We start from the raw sequence: 17,989 nt of genomic DNA, 5'->3' as shown, positions 1-17,989 counted from the left end.
ACGGATTAGTTCAAGCGTTATGTGATGTGTTAACCATATGAAAACACGCGTTCTGACGTATCCGATTGAACTCAATGTATCCTATAGTTGCATTGCGATTGGATCAAAACGTAACGTAAATCGAATTTGTATCGTACAATCATAAATTTTATTTGTTTATATTGTACAGCGATCGAAAGTGAAAAAAATGAATATCAATACCGGTTCTAATAACATTGATATTGTCCGGTGAGTATTGATTCGGTTTGTAACAGTACTAATCAAGGATGATAAAACGTACGAAATAAAATGGTGTCGCGTGTTCGTATAAGCCAAAGAGAAAACATGCAGATTATTATTATTATTATTATTATTAGAAAAAAATATGACTATATTTTTTAAAGAAAAGCTGTATTTGTTATCTATGCAAAGTGTGTGAGTGCGATATTAAAAAGTCACGTGTCATCCTGTTGCCCTCTCTTCATTGCTCTAAATTGTGTATTGTGAATAAGAAAAAGCTGGTGCCAATTTTTTTCATCATTAGCCTTGTTTAAAAGTCTTTATTGACGTTTCAAAACTGCTACAAAAACTGTCTAAAAGTAGTTTTTATTCTATTTTGTTAGCATGTTGGACCTACGTTGGGTCCAGGTCAAATAATTCCATCATCGCTAACTCGTATACAGCCGCAACGCACACAAATCGAACCGGTTATTAACCGGTTACAATTTTTGTTAATAACCAGTTACGGTTTACTTTTTTGTGCACCTCTAGAATGTGTTATACATCTTCTTTTATCTGATAGCGGCACAGCTAGTAACCTGGCCAACCACCAACGGTTTCCCCGATCTCTCGGCTCTGACGCCCTAACGGTTAGGTAAACGGCTATTCTGTGCACCTCTATAATGTGTTATACATTTAGCGGCATAGCTAGTACCTTGGCCCAATTGCTTAAGAGCAGATTTATCCAACGTGATATTGCTTAATGTGGCACAACGAATGCGCATATTATCATTTCCTTGCATAACACGCATGTAAACGCTTCTTATTCTGTATACGGTAAAAGAAATTCAGTATCACAGTCGGATGCAGCCTCTGTCAGCAAGAGAATGCTACTGGAAACACAATCTCACAACATGAGGCTAGAGGGGAAGAGAGGCTAGACGAAGGACGGACGAACGGACCCTTCCTTCGCCGGAATCGGTTACGGAAATAAGAAGGATGAGAGGGATTGGGGAGGAGTTGCTCTCACTGTCTCACACACACTAACACACATTAGTATCTTTACCTTGGTACATGGTTTCAAATGAAGATGTGATTTTGGGTAAAACAAAAAAGGCTGAGGCATTTGAGATTTTTTTTTAAGTTTTTGGTGTTATTATATTGATATTGATTTTTTATGTAATACCAGCACCAAGGTCACATTAATCGAATGTTAAAAGTTGCTAAAATCTTCAATTCCAAAGACCTCTTTATCACCTTTGTGAACACCGAGTTCAACCACCAACGCCTTCTCCGATCTCTCGGCTCTGGCGCACTAACAGTTAGGTAAATGGCTATTTTGTGCACCTCTAGAATGTGGTATACATTTTATTTTATCTGATAGCGGCACAGCTAGTACCTTGGCCCAGTTGCTTTAAAGCAATTTTATCCAATCTGATATTGCCTAATGTGGCCCAACGAATGTGCATATTATCATTTCCTTGCAGAACACGTATGTACACGCTTCCTATTATGTATACACTCAAAGAATTTCCGTAACTCAGCGGATGCAGCCCCTGTCGTCAACACGATGCCGCTGGAAACACAGTCTCACAACATGAAGCTAGAGGGGAGGACAGGCTAGCCAAAAGACCAGGCCTTCGCCGGCGTCAGTTACGGAAATGAGAAGGATGAGAGGGATTGGGGAGGAGTTGCTCTCACCGTCTCACACTCACTAACACACATTGAGACACATTAGTCTCTTTAGCCTGGTACATGGTTTCAAATGAAGATGTGATTTTGGTTTAAGGAAAAAAGGCTGAGGCATTTGAGATTTTTTTAACTTTTTGGTGTTACTATATTGATATCGTTTTTTATGTAAATCCAGAACTAACGCAAGGTCACGTTAACCGAACGTTAAAACTTCCTAAAAACCTCAATTCCAAAGGCCTCTTTATGACCTTTGTCAACACCAAGTTCAACCACCAACGCCTTCTTCGATCTCTCGGGTATGACGCCCTACACGATCTACCGCCCTTTCACTTTGACACCATGTTTGACGTGTATAGAAGTGTTCAAAGGCATATTCGAAAAGTATTAAAACTGGGTAGGGATTATTTTCAAATTAAATGCATATTTACTTTCATGACACCTGAATTTAATTTTCGCTATCCAAAGTATTAATTTTACGGCACAAACTCATTGAATTTACATGGGATATCACTATTCAACTGTACAAATTTCCGATAAAACGTCTTTTATTTTATTTATCATACACATGGTAAAGTTTACTTTCATTTACTCTGGTCCTGTTTTGAAAACTAACCAAAACACATTATTCTACATTTCTTATTCGATTCGATTCGTGGGTAAAAACGCAACACAACACTTCAAACAACAACACTTAATTGAGTAAAGAAGCAAGTGGTTAACTAAGGGATATATTCGTCCGGAAGTCTAGCAGGGATACACACTTAGATAGTTAGATAATGTCCCTTTCATTCACCAAAATTTGCAAAAAAGCAAATTTAGTTTACAGACATTTATAAATGTCGAGACATCCCAACAAAATTTCATAAAGCCGTTGTCTTCGGCAAATAACAAAACCAACCATACATGAATCAAGTTCATTCAGTTTGACATAAGAGCAGCACACATGAAACCTAAACTCAGTTAAGAAACCCTAGACTGTGAATTAAAAGGAATGTGCTAAGGGAAACTCACCTGAACAGCAAAATAAAGGTCCTGGTAGCCTGCAACTTCAAAGCCCTCTAAACGATTTGAAATCGTAGAGCTAAAATCGTGAAACCCATTGCTGCAATTCGTTATAGCATTACCGGAATTTGATGATTTCTTGATTTCTTATGTGTTCTAACTTCTAATCTTCTGAATTTTGCACTGAAGACTTCAGATTGCTCTCATCTGAGAAAAAGGTGAAAGTAGCACTTGGAGATAATAGCAGAAGGGGACACACCGTTGCAAGATACGTGAAAGCTGAGAAGGAAAAGGGCGAGGTGTTTTGGTCGGTGGCAAAGGCCACCGACTTCGTACTTTAAGATATACAAAGAAACAGAGAGTGAGAGACACAGAGACAGGAGAAAGAGAAGGAGCCATGGCAGTTTTGTAATTTGGTTGGTTGGTGAGGACAGATATAGTCATTTGGTCTAGGCACCGACATTCATCTTTAAGATTATATAAATTGCAAAAGCAACCTTCAACTATTTAAAACATTTATTCGTTTGCACTTTTGTTCTTTATATTGTTAAGTAGAATTTTGAACCGCTCGTCTTAACTCGAATTTGTACCATTAAATGTTTGACCTGACTCGTTTTTGAACAAAACTTACGTCAAAACGGAGACAGACATATTTGACCTGTCTAATTACTGAGAAAAAATATGTCAAAACATAAACTAACTTGGACTTATACTAAAACGTAGTTAAAAAAGCACGTAAGAAAATAGTATTATTTTTAAGTTAAAAAATGGTAGCGCGCATTGCGTCGACGTTGAAACGTAAAGTAACTCGAACTTTTACTGCCTTGTGAAAATGTATTATATTTAACCTAACTTATTTTTAAACAAAATTTATAACAAAACATAGATACACATAAAACATAAATAAAGTGACAAAGCTAAGGTGTAAGGGATTAAGATACACAAAGACAGAGAAAGAAAAACAAAAAACTGAAACCGGAGCTTGAATGACATTCACCACCAAGTATCGTCATGAAGTTTAGAGTTAACTTCCATTATGCTCTCTGTGATTTGGTCATTTTAACGGTTTTGCCCCAATAGTTTAAAAATAGCCATTTTCCTCCATGATTTTTCTAACTTATCGTTATTTTGCTCCCCACCTCTAACTTAATCCAAAAAATCCATTAACTAGAAAGGTATTTTGGTAATTTTATAGATAAAAGCAAGGGCATGTAAGTCTTTTCACCTAAATAAACCTATAACTTGTTTATTACATGTATATAAGTAACTCTTTTTTGATCCCCATCTTTCCAACCACTCTTTCTACCGGCCACCACCATCCACAACCATCCACCACCACCTGCAACTACCACCTGCCGATCACCGCGACTTTTAACTAAACGTTTTCATTGAGTTAGAGCCAGGGAGTAAACTACTGAAATACCCCTACTTTTAATTGAACGTTTTATTTGAGTTAGAGTTAGGGAGCAAACTGGCGACAAACTCGAAAGATCAGGGAGGAAAATGACTATTTTTAAACTATTGGACCGTTAAAATGACCAAACCACAAAGAGCAAAACAAAAGTTAACTATTAAGTTTAAGTTTATAGGGAGGCACGTATTATTTCTTGTTTAAATAATAATCATACTAAGTATTTTTGTTATGTCATGGTACAAAACATAACTTATAAGGACTGAGTTCACCATCATTGTATCACTTATTCTTTTTGATACATTCTACTTTTTTAAATATTGATTGATCATCAGTGACATAAAAATATACTTGAAAAGTAGTTATCGATCTCAACTCTAAAATCCTTACGTGTTTTTAGTCCCAACATTAACGTATTACTTTTATTTACCGATCTCAACTCTAAGATTATTACCAAAACGAATTAGTTTAGTCATATCGACGACCATGAAGATTCTTACGTCAAGAAGTTTATCACTAATTTATTATTAAACCATATAACTAATCATACCTAACTACCGATATTTGCACTTATTTGAATGTTACAAGTTACAACAGTAATTTAAAATTATAAAATCAGTTTCCTCGCATGCCAATGACCTCTAGCTCAAGTGGTAGGAGGACTTGAGTTCTTCTTTGAAAACTCAAGTTCAATTCTTATTTGGTGCAACAAAGGAGTGAGCCACTGGTGGGCAGTGACAGGAGACCCATGGAAACCTGGGTTCGATCCTTGAGTCAAACGAGTTTTATTGGTAATTTACTGTCGTATCTACGGGCAGGTGGATTACCGGGTTTTCCCCGAAATTGGTGATGAACCACTTGGGTTACTCTCAGAATACTCCATTTGTCCAGTGAGCGTTCCGATAATGCTCGGGATTGATTTATTGTCCAGTTCAAAAAAAGTTTCCTCGCAAGAAACATATTTAATTAAAAAATACCCTCATTTTCAACACTCGAGACAAAATAAAAGTAAACAAAACTGTCAAAACCCGAAATTGAATAACGAACAAACTCAAGGACTCATAAGTTGAAAAGTCAATAAAAGTCAAAACTAGCGCGTGCACCTCATTCACTCTCCCTCCTCCTTGAAACCGCGTGTACCATCATAATACATTAACAATCTAAATAATATCCACGTCAGCACTTTCATATAACCAGATAAATCATCTTCCCTCATCCTCACATATGGTACCAATTCCACATTTTCTCAAAATCTCCACCTAACAACCACCATCAACCACCGTAACTACCACCGTATAACCACCACTATGGGTGCGAATTCATCACTACTGAGTCAAGACAGCTCAGACGGGTCAACTCATCCAGCAAAGCTAAAACTCGGTGACATACCGGAATCATGTGTTGCACTCGTCTTATTGTACTTAGATCCACCGGATATTTGCAAATTAGCGAGATTAAATCGAGCATTTAGAGCTGCTTCATCTGCTGATTTCATATGGGACGCTAAATTACCCCCAAATTACCATCATTTAATCGATGAACACTTAACAAACACTAGTACCAATTTGGGGAAACACGAAATCTACGCCCGGTTGACCCGACCCGTTAGATTTGACTCCGGAAACAAGGTTTGATTTGACCCTTTTCGTTTTGTTTAGATCATGTTTGAGAAACGTGTGTTGTTTTGTTTCGTTGTCCACGAAGTGTTTGATGAAATGTCTAAATTGGGTTGCCCACCAAGTGTTCGATGAAATGTCAAGGTGAAGGTTATGACTAATTTGGGGGATTTGTTTTGCAGGAATTTTGGTTGGATAAGAGGACTGGAGGGGTATGTTTGTCAATTTCTTCTAAGGCGTTTAACATCACCGGAATCGATGATCGGAGATACTGGAACTTTATTCCAACCGATGAATCAAGGTGAATTTTGCCATTCGAAAAGGCTAGCGGCACAGCTTGTTGCCTGTTTTCAATTTATTAGTTTGCATTTGAGAAATGAATATTATTGTTTCTAAGTTCTAACTCTTGTTTTGACTATTGACCAGATTTCATACAATTGCATACCTTCAACAAATTTGGTGGCTGGAGGTGGAAGGAGACGTAGATTTTCGGTTTCCACGAGGAACATATTCCTTGTTGTTCAAGCTCCGGCTCGGGAAGTTCACGAAGAGACCCGGCCGGTGGGCTTCGAACAACGAGGGTGTTCATGGTTGGGACATAAAACCGGTTCAGTTTCAGCTCACTGCATCGGATGGTCAACACGCTGTTTCGAAGTGTTTCTTGGAGAACATGGGGTGCTGGGAGTACCACCATGTGGGTGATTTTGTTGTTGATGATGAGAACGCGTCCACGAAGATTAAGTTTTCTTTGACACAAATCGATTGCACGCACACAAAAGGTGGTCTTTCGGTTGATTCGGTTCTTATATGTCCTAGTAACTTAGTTAAAGACTTTAGAGCTTTATTATAGAGACCATGATGTAATGACACAATGATGTATGTTTCATGTTGTAAACATTGTATCATATAAATTTTTGACAATTAAGTTTTTGAGCAAACCATGTACAAGAACATTAATAGTATAATCTGAGACCGTGCGTAGTCGATCACTTTTGGGCCTTTTTCGGTAGAAAACGCCGGACAACGCCGGACATGCGGCCCCCCTGGGCGTTGTTTTGGCCAAATTCAGTTGGAGCGTTGTATATTCCACGCCTTGCTCCCATTTCTTTGTCGAATCACCCTTCATCTTCATATTTTTTGTCCGATAAGATTTTTTTATGGTTTTTGTTTTATTTAATTATATTACATCTCATTTAACATAATGCCCCATATCCCCACTACACCCATTTTAGAAAACGTCCCCCAATGCTGTCTGGGCTGCCACATGGCGCAAAACGCCCAAGGGTAAGGGCATTACCACTACGCATGGTCTAAGTGCATTTTAACTACCAGCATGATTTATAAGGAAGTAAGTTGTACACAGGATATTGATACGATAAAAGCGGACACGACATATATTATTGCAACTGTTGGCACATAAAAAATCATACACAAACAACGTATGTGACGGCAATATATCTTAATAATCATATTAACGCTATCGAAATCTAGGTTGTGCGGCAACCACCATCCCACGATCATCTGCTTCAAGGTGTTTTCGACTTGGGTGCCGATGGAAGCAACTGCAAAACCCAGATCAAATGTCATTGTAACTAATCCATAACTTGGAATAGATAATCGTTGACGTTCTTAATATGTGAACGGGGTTATGACTTATGAATGTACCTGATAACATGATATGAGCGAGGTGGTGAATCCGAAGGCTCCTGTAACGCGTGGAGTGATCTTTTTAGGTGCCAGTTGAAGCAGCCCAACAGCAACCACTACATCCATCGCTGCTTTGATCAAGGCCAATGTCCTCTCGTTTGATGTTGCAAGTTTAGCACGATATTGTTCATTCTACAAGCAAAGGAGGTAAGTAACCAAATTATTATTTTGAAACAAAGTGCAAACCTATTTAAAAAAGGTTGATGATCTACACAAACCTTGTGTTTATCGGCACCCTTGAGTTCCTTACTCAATTTCTTCATTGATTTTGAAAGCCTCCCAAGCTCTCCTAACTGAATAAAACAAATAACGCGATTAATCATAAGAAAACATGTAAATGTTGAACACACGAGTCATCAGCTATGTACCTCAACTAAAGTAGAACAGATTGAAGAACCCATCCAACAGTAGAGAGAGATCCTGCCAATTATTTCCGCCTTCTCTTTGTTCTAACAAAACCAACAATTCAAGATGGAATTTTATTTCGTCGTATTTTTATCATGAACTAATAATATCCACGTAGAAACTATGCTCACGCACCTTGTAAATGCCTGATCTGTGGAGCCAAACAATTTGGTCAAGGAACAAGAAAGTCGACAGTAGTGCATTTTTTGACTGCAACAAAACTTTGTGATCAGAAACATTTCTAATGAATCAAATTTATTAACTGATAAAAAACATACCTTCCCGAGTAAAACAATCGGAAGGGGAGTTCCGGGAGCGGTTGGGCTGATAAGAGCATGCAAATCATTGACAAACTGCAAACACAATTCAAAAACAAAAACAGATTAAATATTTATAATTTTCTATGTTTACTTATACAAAAATCATACCTTAAAAAGACGGAAAACTTTCCTAGCCAGGGCAGTTGACTTCTCAACGTTTTGGGCCGTGCCCGCCTCACCTTTACTCACAAACTTGGACCCGTATTGTATTGTCCTGCATATCTTGTCCCTGGCTTCAGCTTTGTTCAAATACAAAACAACTAGACCGAGTTCTCTTCTTGCAACGTCTAGTGTACTCATTTTTATTTTGTACTGTTCCTAGAAAGCAAATCACCAATGAAACAATAATTCAAACCATAACTGTTACTTGTTAGCGACAAATAACTGCGATAAGGTACCTATATGCTACATAGCGAATAACGATAAATAGCGATACACTAGAAAAAAATTATATTTATATTATATCAAAATACCTTGGTATATATGCTACAAAAACCTAAAATCCAAGCTATTTTATTGTTATATTTAATTGCTATTTATATTAAAAAAAATTGTCGCTATTATCGCTATCTATTGCTACAATCCTAATAGCGAGCCTAGACCTATATGGTACGTAGCGCGCTATATCGATCAAACAGGTCCATATCTTTAACAACTTCATAACTCTATATAATTAATAGTTTCTACACATATTATCAGATAATATCTTACTTACAATACATTAAACAAGCAATAAAATATAAACATAACATAACTAGATATAAATATATATGACAATGAAATTGAAAGTTGAAGAGAGTTAAATATGTGTGTGTTACCTGACGAAGATGGATTGCAGAAATTTTAGATATTAAAGTTTTGGGTGTTTAAAAAGGAGGAACATATACATGAGTGTGGGAGAGAAAAACTGAGTGGATTACGTAGAGGTGAGCGTGTCGAGCTGTCTCTTACATGTAAATCACAAAAAAAAAGGAGAATTATAAATGATAATGATATTTTTTTTTTATTTTGTTTGAAAATGAAGAGATATGATAAGGGAATGTTTGGTCCTCTATTTTTTAAAGTGAAAATAGATTAAAATCTACTATTTTATTTTGTTTAAGATGTCGTGGTAAATAGAGTCGACGTCTACTCATCTTTGTTTTCTACTAGTTGATGCCCCGTATGTGTTGCACGATGATGACTAAATAATTCTCAACCAACTAAAAAAACAGTACTATATTTTATTTTTAACTGGGGGTAAAATCATGATTTTGAACCGATGGTAAAATCGTAAGTTTAAACCGGGGAAAACCATATTTTTATTTGGAACTGGGGGCGAAAACGTAATTTTGAAATGAGGGTAAAATCGTAATTTCGAACCAAGGGCAAAATCGTAATTTATAGCTGGGGTAAAAGCATATTTTTATTTTTAACTGGGGGCATAAACGTAATTTTAAACTGGAGGCGAAAAACGTAATTTTAAAGGGGGTGTAAAATAATAAACTGGTGTAAAATCGTAATTTTTAGCTAGGGGAAAACATATTTTTATTTTGAACTGGGGCAAAAACGTAATCTTGGCTGAGGGTAAAATCGTATTTTTTTACCGAGAGCAAAATTGTAATTTTGAGATGGGGGCAAAAGGGTGAATATATTTTTAACTTGGGCCAAAAACGTAATTTTAAACTGGGGCAAAAACGTAATTTTAAAATGGGTATAAAATAATAAACTAGTTGGTCCAATGAGAGAGTGCCAGGCAGCTGCCTGGCACTATTCCCCCAAGCTTGTATTACTAAATTTAACACAAAAAAAAATCTAATTGATTGCCGCCACTTTTGGCCAATCAAATAACACAACTATTCTCGTCAGGGGAAATATATATGTTGGATGACTAGTTTATGCCCCGTTCGTGTTGCGGGGCGGTAAGCAGAATATTTCTCAGTTTAATAACATGCATATATGTGTTTCGGTTATTTGTACATACTACTCATAACACAATATCAATAAAAACTTGACATAAATAATATGCGTGTCAAAGAATTTTTGTTTTAATAAAGTTTAGGAATTATAAAGTAACTTTATTAAAGTCGAAGAGTAGTTGAGATTGTTCACCAATAACTAACGGTCACTATTCCCTCGGGTTGATTCGTTATCATAGCAAAGAGAAAAGACTATAAGATGAAATACTAAAAGAAATAAAAGTAGAGGAAGTAAACATGTACACTACCAAAAGTTAAAGCCGAGGACTAAACACGCATATAAACAAAGTTAACCAATAAAAAGAAAGTTTCTTTTTCTAAAAACAGAGGGACTAAACATGTATCTTAGCGAAGTTGAAGGTTTAAAAGTAAAATACAAAAAGCGGTAATCGAATGATCGATTACTTAAAACAATAAAAGTAGAGGGATTTAACATGTATACTACAAAAGTTGAAGCAGATGGACTAAACACGCATATAAACAAAGTTAACCAATAAAAAGAAAACTTTTTAAAAACAAAGGGGCTAAACCTGTGTATCAGCAGAGCTGAAGGTTTAAAATTTAAATACAAAAAGAAAACGACCAATGAGGGGTGCTAGACAGCTGACTGACACTATTCCCCCTCATGGTTTTGTAGCTATAGTGTAACACCCGTAAAATTTTCGTCCAACTGTAAGACGACATGTATCCCGAATCTCCAATTAAGGATAGTGGCGGAGCTAGCCAAAAAATTCAGGGGTATCCCAAAAAAAAAAAATTTAGGGTCAAGAGTATCCTTTGTATAAAAAAAATAAAAATTTTATACCACGTAGACAAAGTTAAAGGGTTTTTTTACACTACGAAAACAGAGTTGAGGGGTAGCCCGGGCTACCCCTCCTTATACACTGCTTCCGCCAATGATTAAGAAGAGGGAATTTTTCGTTCAATTATGTAACTAAACATATCCAATCCTCCAATTTATCCTGACTATGTGAAAGGAGGAACCTCCAATTAATCCCGACTATGTGGAAGGAGGAAGGACTTATATTCTACGTTCTTTGAAACGTGTTTCGTATCTCCGACTGATCCCGATTATGGGAAGGAGAAAAATTATTGTTATGCGTTAACTAAAATGCGTCCCGGATCTCCGATTAATCTCAACTATGAGAACGGAGAGGGACTATTTATGCCAAATGGCGAAAGAATCAAAGTCCAGGGGCTAGAGATGTAAAAATCTCAAAATTTGCTTCTGGAGGTCCCTTACGGACCGTAAGGCTTAGTCCTTACGGTGCACAAGGGTGTTTGAATATGTGTGCGCGCTGAACGTCCTTACGGACCGTAAGCCGTGACCCTTACGGTCCGTAAGGGGTCGCTCTGGCAGTTTTATGCTTGGTCTCCAAGAATATCTTCTTCAATTGACACCTAGCTCGAATTGCCACTCTTTCACCTGGTCTTGACACCTCAATTACACTTGCTAACATCCTAGAATAACCATGGACACTTGTCATGATCTTGTTCATCCTCTACAACTATAAATAGCACTTCCTCATTTCTTTCTTTTCTCTCTAAATCATTCTTGGAGTTGTTTCCTGATTCAAGGAAGCCTCCTACTGAAGTTCATCTTCTCCTAAAGTAAGTGTTCTTTCATAGTCTATTTCATTTTATAGGCTAGTTATTAGCCAAAAGTCAAACAATTTGACTTTCTGTTTGACTTTCGGTTATGATCATTATGATCAAGCCAATATTCGATTCGAACATGGTTACATGATCGTAATATAAAGGTTATAATCCCATGGGATCATACCTTCTAAAGATCACGTTATGTAGGCGAAATGACGAGTCAACTTTATATTAAATAAAAGATCAAAAACGTAAACTTTGCAAATTACGCTAACCAAGTTTCTAACTATTAAAACTTGAAGTTTTGGCATCATATCAGTTTATAAAACATATTAGGACATATCTAAGCATGTCCAACTAGTCATTTCTTGTTTAGAGCTTAATTCTATATCGAAAGTCAAACAGTTTGACTTTTGCTTTGATTTTCGATTCTGACCCGTTTGGTCAACGTTAGGTCATATTTAGAACTGATATTATGATCATATTAGCATAGGGTATAACCCTTAGAAGTTATACCTCTTGGTCATGATGTTTGGTAGGTTAAATAACAAGTCTAGATCTTATATTTTAAAAAGGACCATTATGCCCTTTTCATCCTAAAAGCTAAATAAATGATTATCAAACCAAAGTAATTCATACTCCGACTTTAAAACAGAATGTTCAATGTTATAAAAAGTGTTTGACACTTTAGACTTGTCATAAGACCTATCTAACCTTCCGAACCCGCTTATACGCGCATAACTAGTTATACGAACCTAGTTCGTATAATTTAGGCGTAACGGGTCTATATATTTCAAAACGTCTCCAAATTAGAATGCTTTGTTAAATAACCTTTATCCAATGAGTCATTGCACTCGGATAAGTATAAACCACATTTTATCCCATTTGCTTTTGACACCTTTGGTTTCCTTGTGCCAGAGGCTGTGGACTTATTTAGTCGAGTTCAAAGGATCGTGCATAGTAATGTTATGACCCCGCGATCTATGGATATAGTTTTTAAAAGACTTAGTTTTACTACTTAAAAAGGGGTAGCACGCAGCTTGTTACCGTTTACCTTCTATCTCGATATAATTTCCGGTTGGAAATAGTTTTTAACTATGTTAATGTAGAAATAAAATCAGTTGAAACTCACATTTAAACAATAGGGGTGTTAAATGAGTCGTGTTCACGGGTTGATGGGTTCAACCAGACCCGAACGCGGAAAATTAAATCGAACCCGAACCCGAATTTCAACCCGCCAGTCCGATCGGGTTCACCCAATATAAACATGACTATCCAGATAAAATATATATATATATTTTTTGATGATGTGTCTATGTTAGATAAACTATTAAAAAAGCAAGACTCGAAATCAGGTGTGATTCGGAATTTCGGATGTTTGACTTTCACAAGGGGCACCAGGAAAATGTGATTAGCTATGTACTTTGCAAAAATATAATGGTGTTAGCCTCACCATAGAACTGAAATTCTTCCTCTAACCATCCGTAGAGTTTTTACGAGAACAAACCCTTATTTACTATAGTTCACTTGAAAATTGCTCAATATAACCAAATTAAATGAGTTACCATTTATAACCCCCTGAACTTTTAGAAACTGTCAATAAACTTATTTAAATCATTGTAGAGAGCTCTCGGGGTTTAAGTACCGACATAATTTGGTTAGAGATGTTCTTTTTGATATATTCAGGCGCACTAGAATTTCTGTTAAGAAAGAGGCACCATTGAATTTCTTAATTGACCAATTGGAAGGAAAATCTACCCTTAGACTAGCCGACATTTTGGTCTTCGGATGGATAGGAGGAAAACACACGCGTGTGGATCTAATAGGGGTTTCTCCTCTTGTGGGCTTAGGGGGTAGTGTTTTCACGGTGGGTCAAGCTGCTTCGGGCAAAGTGACCAAACACGAGAAAACGTGCCTTGATAATTAGCACATTTTTATCCCATTTGCTTTTGATACCTTTGGTTTCCTTGCAATAGAGGCTGTGGACCTACTTAGTCGAGTTCAAAGGATCGTGCATAGTAATGTTATGACCCCGCGATCTATGGATGTAGTTTTTAAAAGACCTAGTTTTGCTATTCAAAAAGGGGTAGCGATGCAGCTTGTTGCCCGTTTACCCTCTATCTCGATATAATTTCCGGTTGGAAATGGTTTTGAACTATGTTAATGTAGAAATAAAATCAGTTGTAACTCACATTTAAACATAGGGGTGTTAAACGAGTCGTGTTCATGGGTTGACGGGTTCAACCCGACCCGGACGCAAAAATCAAGACAAACCCGAACCCGAATTTCAACCCACCAACTCAACCGGGTTCACCCAAACCCGACTCATTTAGCTAAACGGATTCGGGAGTTTAGCCTAACTGATCCGAACCCGTTTAGACTAAATCCAAAACCCACAGATTTCATGTTGTGTTTTCGCCTTTTCGGTTCGTATCTGGTAGTGAACAACTGAACATCATGGGTCAAAAAGGACTACTGGTGAAAATTTACGTAACTAGAAGGATGCCTATGCCTTTTTCTTATAAAGTAATTACTTTGTTCCCATCTATAACTATAAATGCCAGAAAGGCTATGCATCTAAAACTTACACAATATGTATCACAAGTTATACAATTGAGTAAACTGCCAATTTGGTCGTGTTTGGTTAATTTTGCCACTTAGTCCAAAACTCAAACGTTTTGCTTCTGGGCCCCTGTGGTTTCAGTTTTATTGCTATTTTGGTCCAAAAATAAATCAGGTCATATTTGTCTTATAAAATCCTCTTATTTTGTCATTTTCCGCAGGGGCAAAATAATTATTTCTTTTTTATAAATAAATACTATATTTTATAAGACAAATATGACCTGATTTGCCCCTGAGGAAAATGACAAAATTGCAGGATTTTATAAGACAAGTATGGCCTGATTTCATTTTTGGACCAAAATGGCAACAAAACTAAAACCACATGGACCTAGATGCAAAATTTTGAGTTTTGGACTAAAGTGTCAAAAGTAACCAAACCGCAGGGACCAAAATGACAGTTTACTCTATACAATTCATTATATTATAGTTTTTCAAATCTGATATTTTGCACCGTTGGTCCATAAAATGAATCTTCAAGTTTTCGAAATTTGAATTGTGGAATTAGATTCTTCCTTGCTTCTTCACTTCAAGCTTCATCATCTTTAATCTTCACTGCTGGTAAATCCCAATTCTTTTTAACCTAAATTTAGCTTCTATTAAACTCAAAATGTATAACGTTTTCATTTATGTTGTATTGCCTTTGATTTTGAAATCTTAAAGGCTAAAGCTTGTTATTTCAAGATCAAATGTTGGCTTGTTCTTCTTAAATTTATCCGAGACTGATTCTTTATTCATGTGCTTTTATTCTGATATACAATTAACAATCTTGAAATCTTTAAAGGGTTTTTCTCAGATCAATTAATAATATTGAAATGTATCAAAGATTGATTCTTTATTCATGTGCTTTGAATCACTTAATTGCTGTTTTAAAGATCAAATCTTTAGTGGGTGTTTCAAAGATCAAATCTTTGAACACAAGATTGGTTCTAAAGATTGAATCTTGATGGGTATTTTCAAATCTTTAAGAAATTTTGTGTTTAACTTAATCTTTAGTTGTACTTTATGAAGTAGAATACATTGGTTAATTTCGTTCGAATTTGAATTGACCGCCAACTGTTTGATAATTGTTCTCAGAGAAAATGGACTCCTTACCGGATGCCGTTGTCCAATACATTTTGTCAAGCTTAACCAATGCCAAAGATGTGGCATCTTGTAATTGTGTCTCCAAGAAATTTAAAGACTCGATGCCATACATTACGAGCCTTTACTTCCCTCGTAGCATCTTTGACCACCTTTCGCACGGTCAAACTCCCGATGGCATCGTGATGAAGATGATCTCATCGACATCTCGACTAGAAGAGCTTGTAGTTTATTGTCGGTTTACCGCCATAGGGCTGGCTTCATGGCTATTACTCGTGAGCCCTTCGTTAAAAAATCTTGAACTCCGTATGGATGATCTTGTAGACCAAAATACCCCTATCGACTGCCCTTCTAAACTCGAATGCGTTCAAGTTGCAAGAAACTTGGAGTCTTTGAAACTTTGGGGTGTGTTAATGGTTCGTGCTCCAAAATGGGACGTGTTTCATAAACTAACGATTCTTGAGATTGTTGGAGCGAAGTTGAAGGATGCGGTGTTGACCGAGGTTCTTCGGTCAACTCCTAACGTTACTAATCTTGTACTTCTTAAGTGTGAGGGTTTGAGGAATGTTTGGATTGAGCTTCTTGAGCTTAAACACTCTAAACTTGATTTTTACGGTTTGGGTAGTTGCTCGCTCACACTACGGGCTCCGAAGATTGAATCTCTTGAGGTTCAAGGGTGCAGTTGGATCAGGGTTCGAGAGACCAACTGCTTGAAGAATCTTTCCATTGCTAATAACGACGGTAAAAATTCAAGATTAGTCTTATTTTCCAAATTTGATGCTTAGCTTGTATTTTGAATTAAATCGAGTTTATTCGAATTCAATTTTCAAATACGAAACGGGTCGAATTTCTAATCGGGCATAAAATTCAAATACGAATTCGAATTGAATAATTCAAATTCTATGCGAATTCGAATCGAATATGAATTCAGGTAAAAAAAATTCGAAAATTCGATTAAATTAATTCAAAAATTCGTTATTCGATTCGTTGAACACCCCTGGTACTGTCTTGGGCGCTTCTACGTGTGTTTAAGCAAAAGTCACATTTAAACATTATTATTTCAATTTTTCAAGTTGCAATAAGGCTTTTAGAAGAACACATCGAAACATCCCTAATTTAAATTTATTTATGGAAAGATATTATATATATGAATGCAGATCATATTTTTTTTTTGCAGGGAGAGTTTACATGGTGGACTTTGGTAAGCTCACGATGCTTGAATCGTTATCCATTAGAGGCGTTCAATGGTGTTGGGATGCAATAAGCAAAATGCTTCAATTTGCAACCGAAGTTAAGCATCTTTATATGAAAATCGAATTCACCGGAGACTTTGAAGCTCTTCTTCCTTTCCCGGAAATCAATTTTGTTGACTTTTTCAAAAGTCATCCGAAACTCACATCTTTCGACATTCATGGTGCAATGTTTGCAGCTCTATGCCATAAAAACAGTCTAAAGAATGTAAGTTTTATTCAGCTGATTATCGGTAATTTAATATCACAAAATAAAAATAATAAAGAATATTTTGTTTCAGGTGGATTCGAGTTTTGTGATTCCGAGCCTTGAAGAGGTTGTGATCACTGTGAGATCACCGTTAAACGCTGAGCAGAAAATGAGTACGCTTGAGGCGATGGTGAAGTTTGCTAACAAGTTAAAGAAGATGAAGATCAAGATTCTTCAAATGAGAAGTGGACATTGCAGTGCAGATGATTTTTTTGAGGAGATTTGCAAGTTTAGATTCATGAATCACAAGTTAATCTCAATAGAATAAGATAAAAATCCATGTTTTTTTTAATTCAATTCATTGCATAATTGGAACTTATAATTTTTGACTGTAGAAGTTTAAGTACCTTTGATGTTTTGATGAATTCATGTTCATCTATTATGAAGTAGGTGTTAGGGCTGCAAACGAACCAAACGTTCGGCGAACAGTTCGTGAACCGTTCGACGGGAAGTTCGTTTGTGTTCGTTCGTTTATTAAACAAACGAACACGAACAAGAAATTTCGTTCATTTAGTTAAATGAACAAACATGAACAGAGGTCGTGTTCGTTCGTTTATGTTCGTGAACATTCGGTAACGTGTTCGTTAGTGTTCGATAGTTCATTAGTGTTTTTAGTTTTTATATTTATTTAAATACTTTCAAAATTCCGATAAATTAAATATCTAATAAGTGTCAGTATATTATATATTATGTTCATGAACGATCGTTTGTGTTCATTTGTTTACATTTGTGTTCATAAACATTAGTTTGTGCTCATTTGTGTGTCAACGTTCGTTTTTGTTCATTGCCTAAAATTAACAAACAAACACAAACGAACACGAACAAGTTCATTTCCATAACAAACGAACACGAACATAAAATCTCGTATGATAAGTGTTC

The 17,989-nt window shown here is 36.3% G+C and overlaps 3 protein-coding genes across 4 annotated transcripts; 2 read left to right on the top strand and 1 right to left on the bottom strand.

Moving 5' to 3' along the window:
- The first annotated feature begins 5,495 nt into the window (after positions 1-5,495).
- Positions 5,496-6,884, top strand: LOC110864744 (F-box protein PP2-A13). Its single transcript, XM_022113871.2, has 3 exons — positions 5,496-5,931; positions 6,102-6,220; positions 6,346-6,884. Exons 1-3 carry the CDS (start codon positions 5,611-5,613, stop codon positions 6,767-6,769), a joined length of 864 nt encoding a protein of 287 aa, XP_021969563.1. The 5' UTR covers positions 5,496-5,610; the 3' UTR covers positions 6,770-6,884.
- Positions 6,885-7,286: 402 nt separating this feature from the next.
- LOC110864745 (peroxisomal membrane protein 11C) lies at positions 7,287-9,320 on the bottom strand. 2 transcript variants are annotated; one of them, XM_022113872.2, is made up of 8 exons: positions 9,170-9,320; positions 8,460-8,669; positions 8,310-8,384; positions 8,167-8,241; positions 7,995-8,075; positions 7,845-7,919; positions 7,585-7,758; positions 7,287-7,481 (listed from the first exon to the last, which is right to left on the bottom strand). In XM_022113872.2, exons 2-8 carry the CDS (start codon positions 8,649-8,651, stop codon positions 7,446-7,448), a joined length of 708 nt encoding a protein of 235 aa, XP_021969564.1. In that variant the 5' UTR covers positions 8,652-8,669; positions 9,170-9,320; the 3' UTR covers positions 7,287-7,445. The 2 variants fall into 2 exon arrangements, with proteins under 2 accessions (XP_021969564.1, XP_021969567.1); XM_022113875.2 differs by having other exon boundaries at positions 8,460-8,663; positions 9,170-9,316.
- Positions 9,321-14,965: 5,645 nt separating this feature from the next.
- LOC110864746 (F-box protein At1g10780) lies at positions 14,966-17,475 on the top strand. The gene is made up of 4 exons (XM_022113877.2): positions 14,966-15,088; positions 15,605-16,351; positions 16,788-17,068; positions 17,142-17,475. Exons 2-4 carry the CDS (start codon positions 15,610-15,612, stop codon positions 17,376-17,378), a joined length of 1,260 nt encoding a protein of 419 aa, XP_021969569.1. The 5' UTR covers positions 14,966-15,088; positions 15,605-15,609; the 3' UTR covers positions 17,379-17,475.
- Positions 17,476-17,989: the final 514 nt, after the last annotated feature.

The sequence above is a fragment of the Helianthus annuus genome, chromosome 6, assembly GCF_002127325.2.
Source record: "Helianthus annuus cultivar XRQ/B chromosome 6, HanXRQr2.0-SUNRISE, whole genome shotgun sequence".
Taxonomy (NCBI): Eukaryota; Viridiplantae; Streptophyta; class Magnoliopsida; order Asterales; family Asteraceae; genus Helianthus; species Helianthus annuus.
The sequence above is the reverse complement of the archived record's forward strand: the minus strand, read 5'-3'. Positions and strand labels throughout refer to the sequence as shown.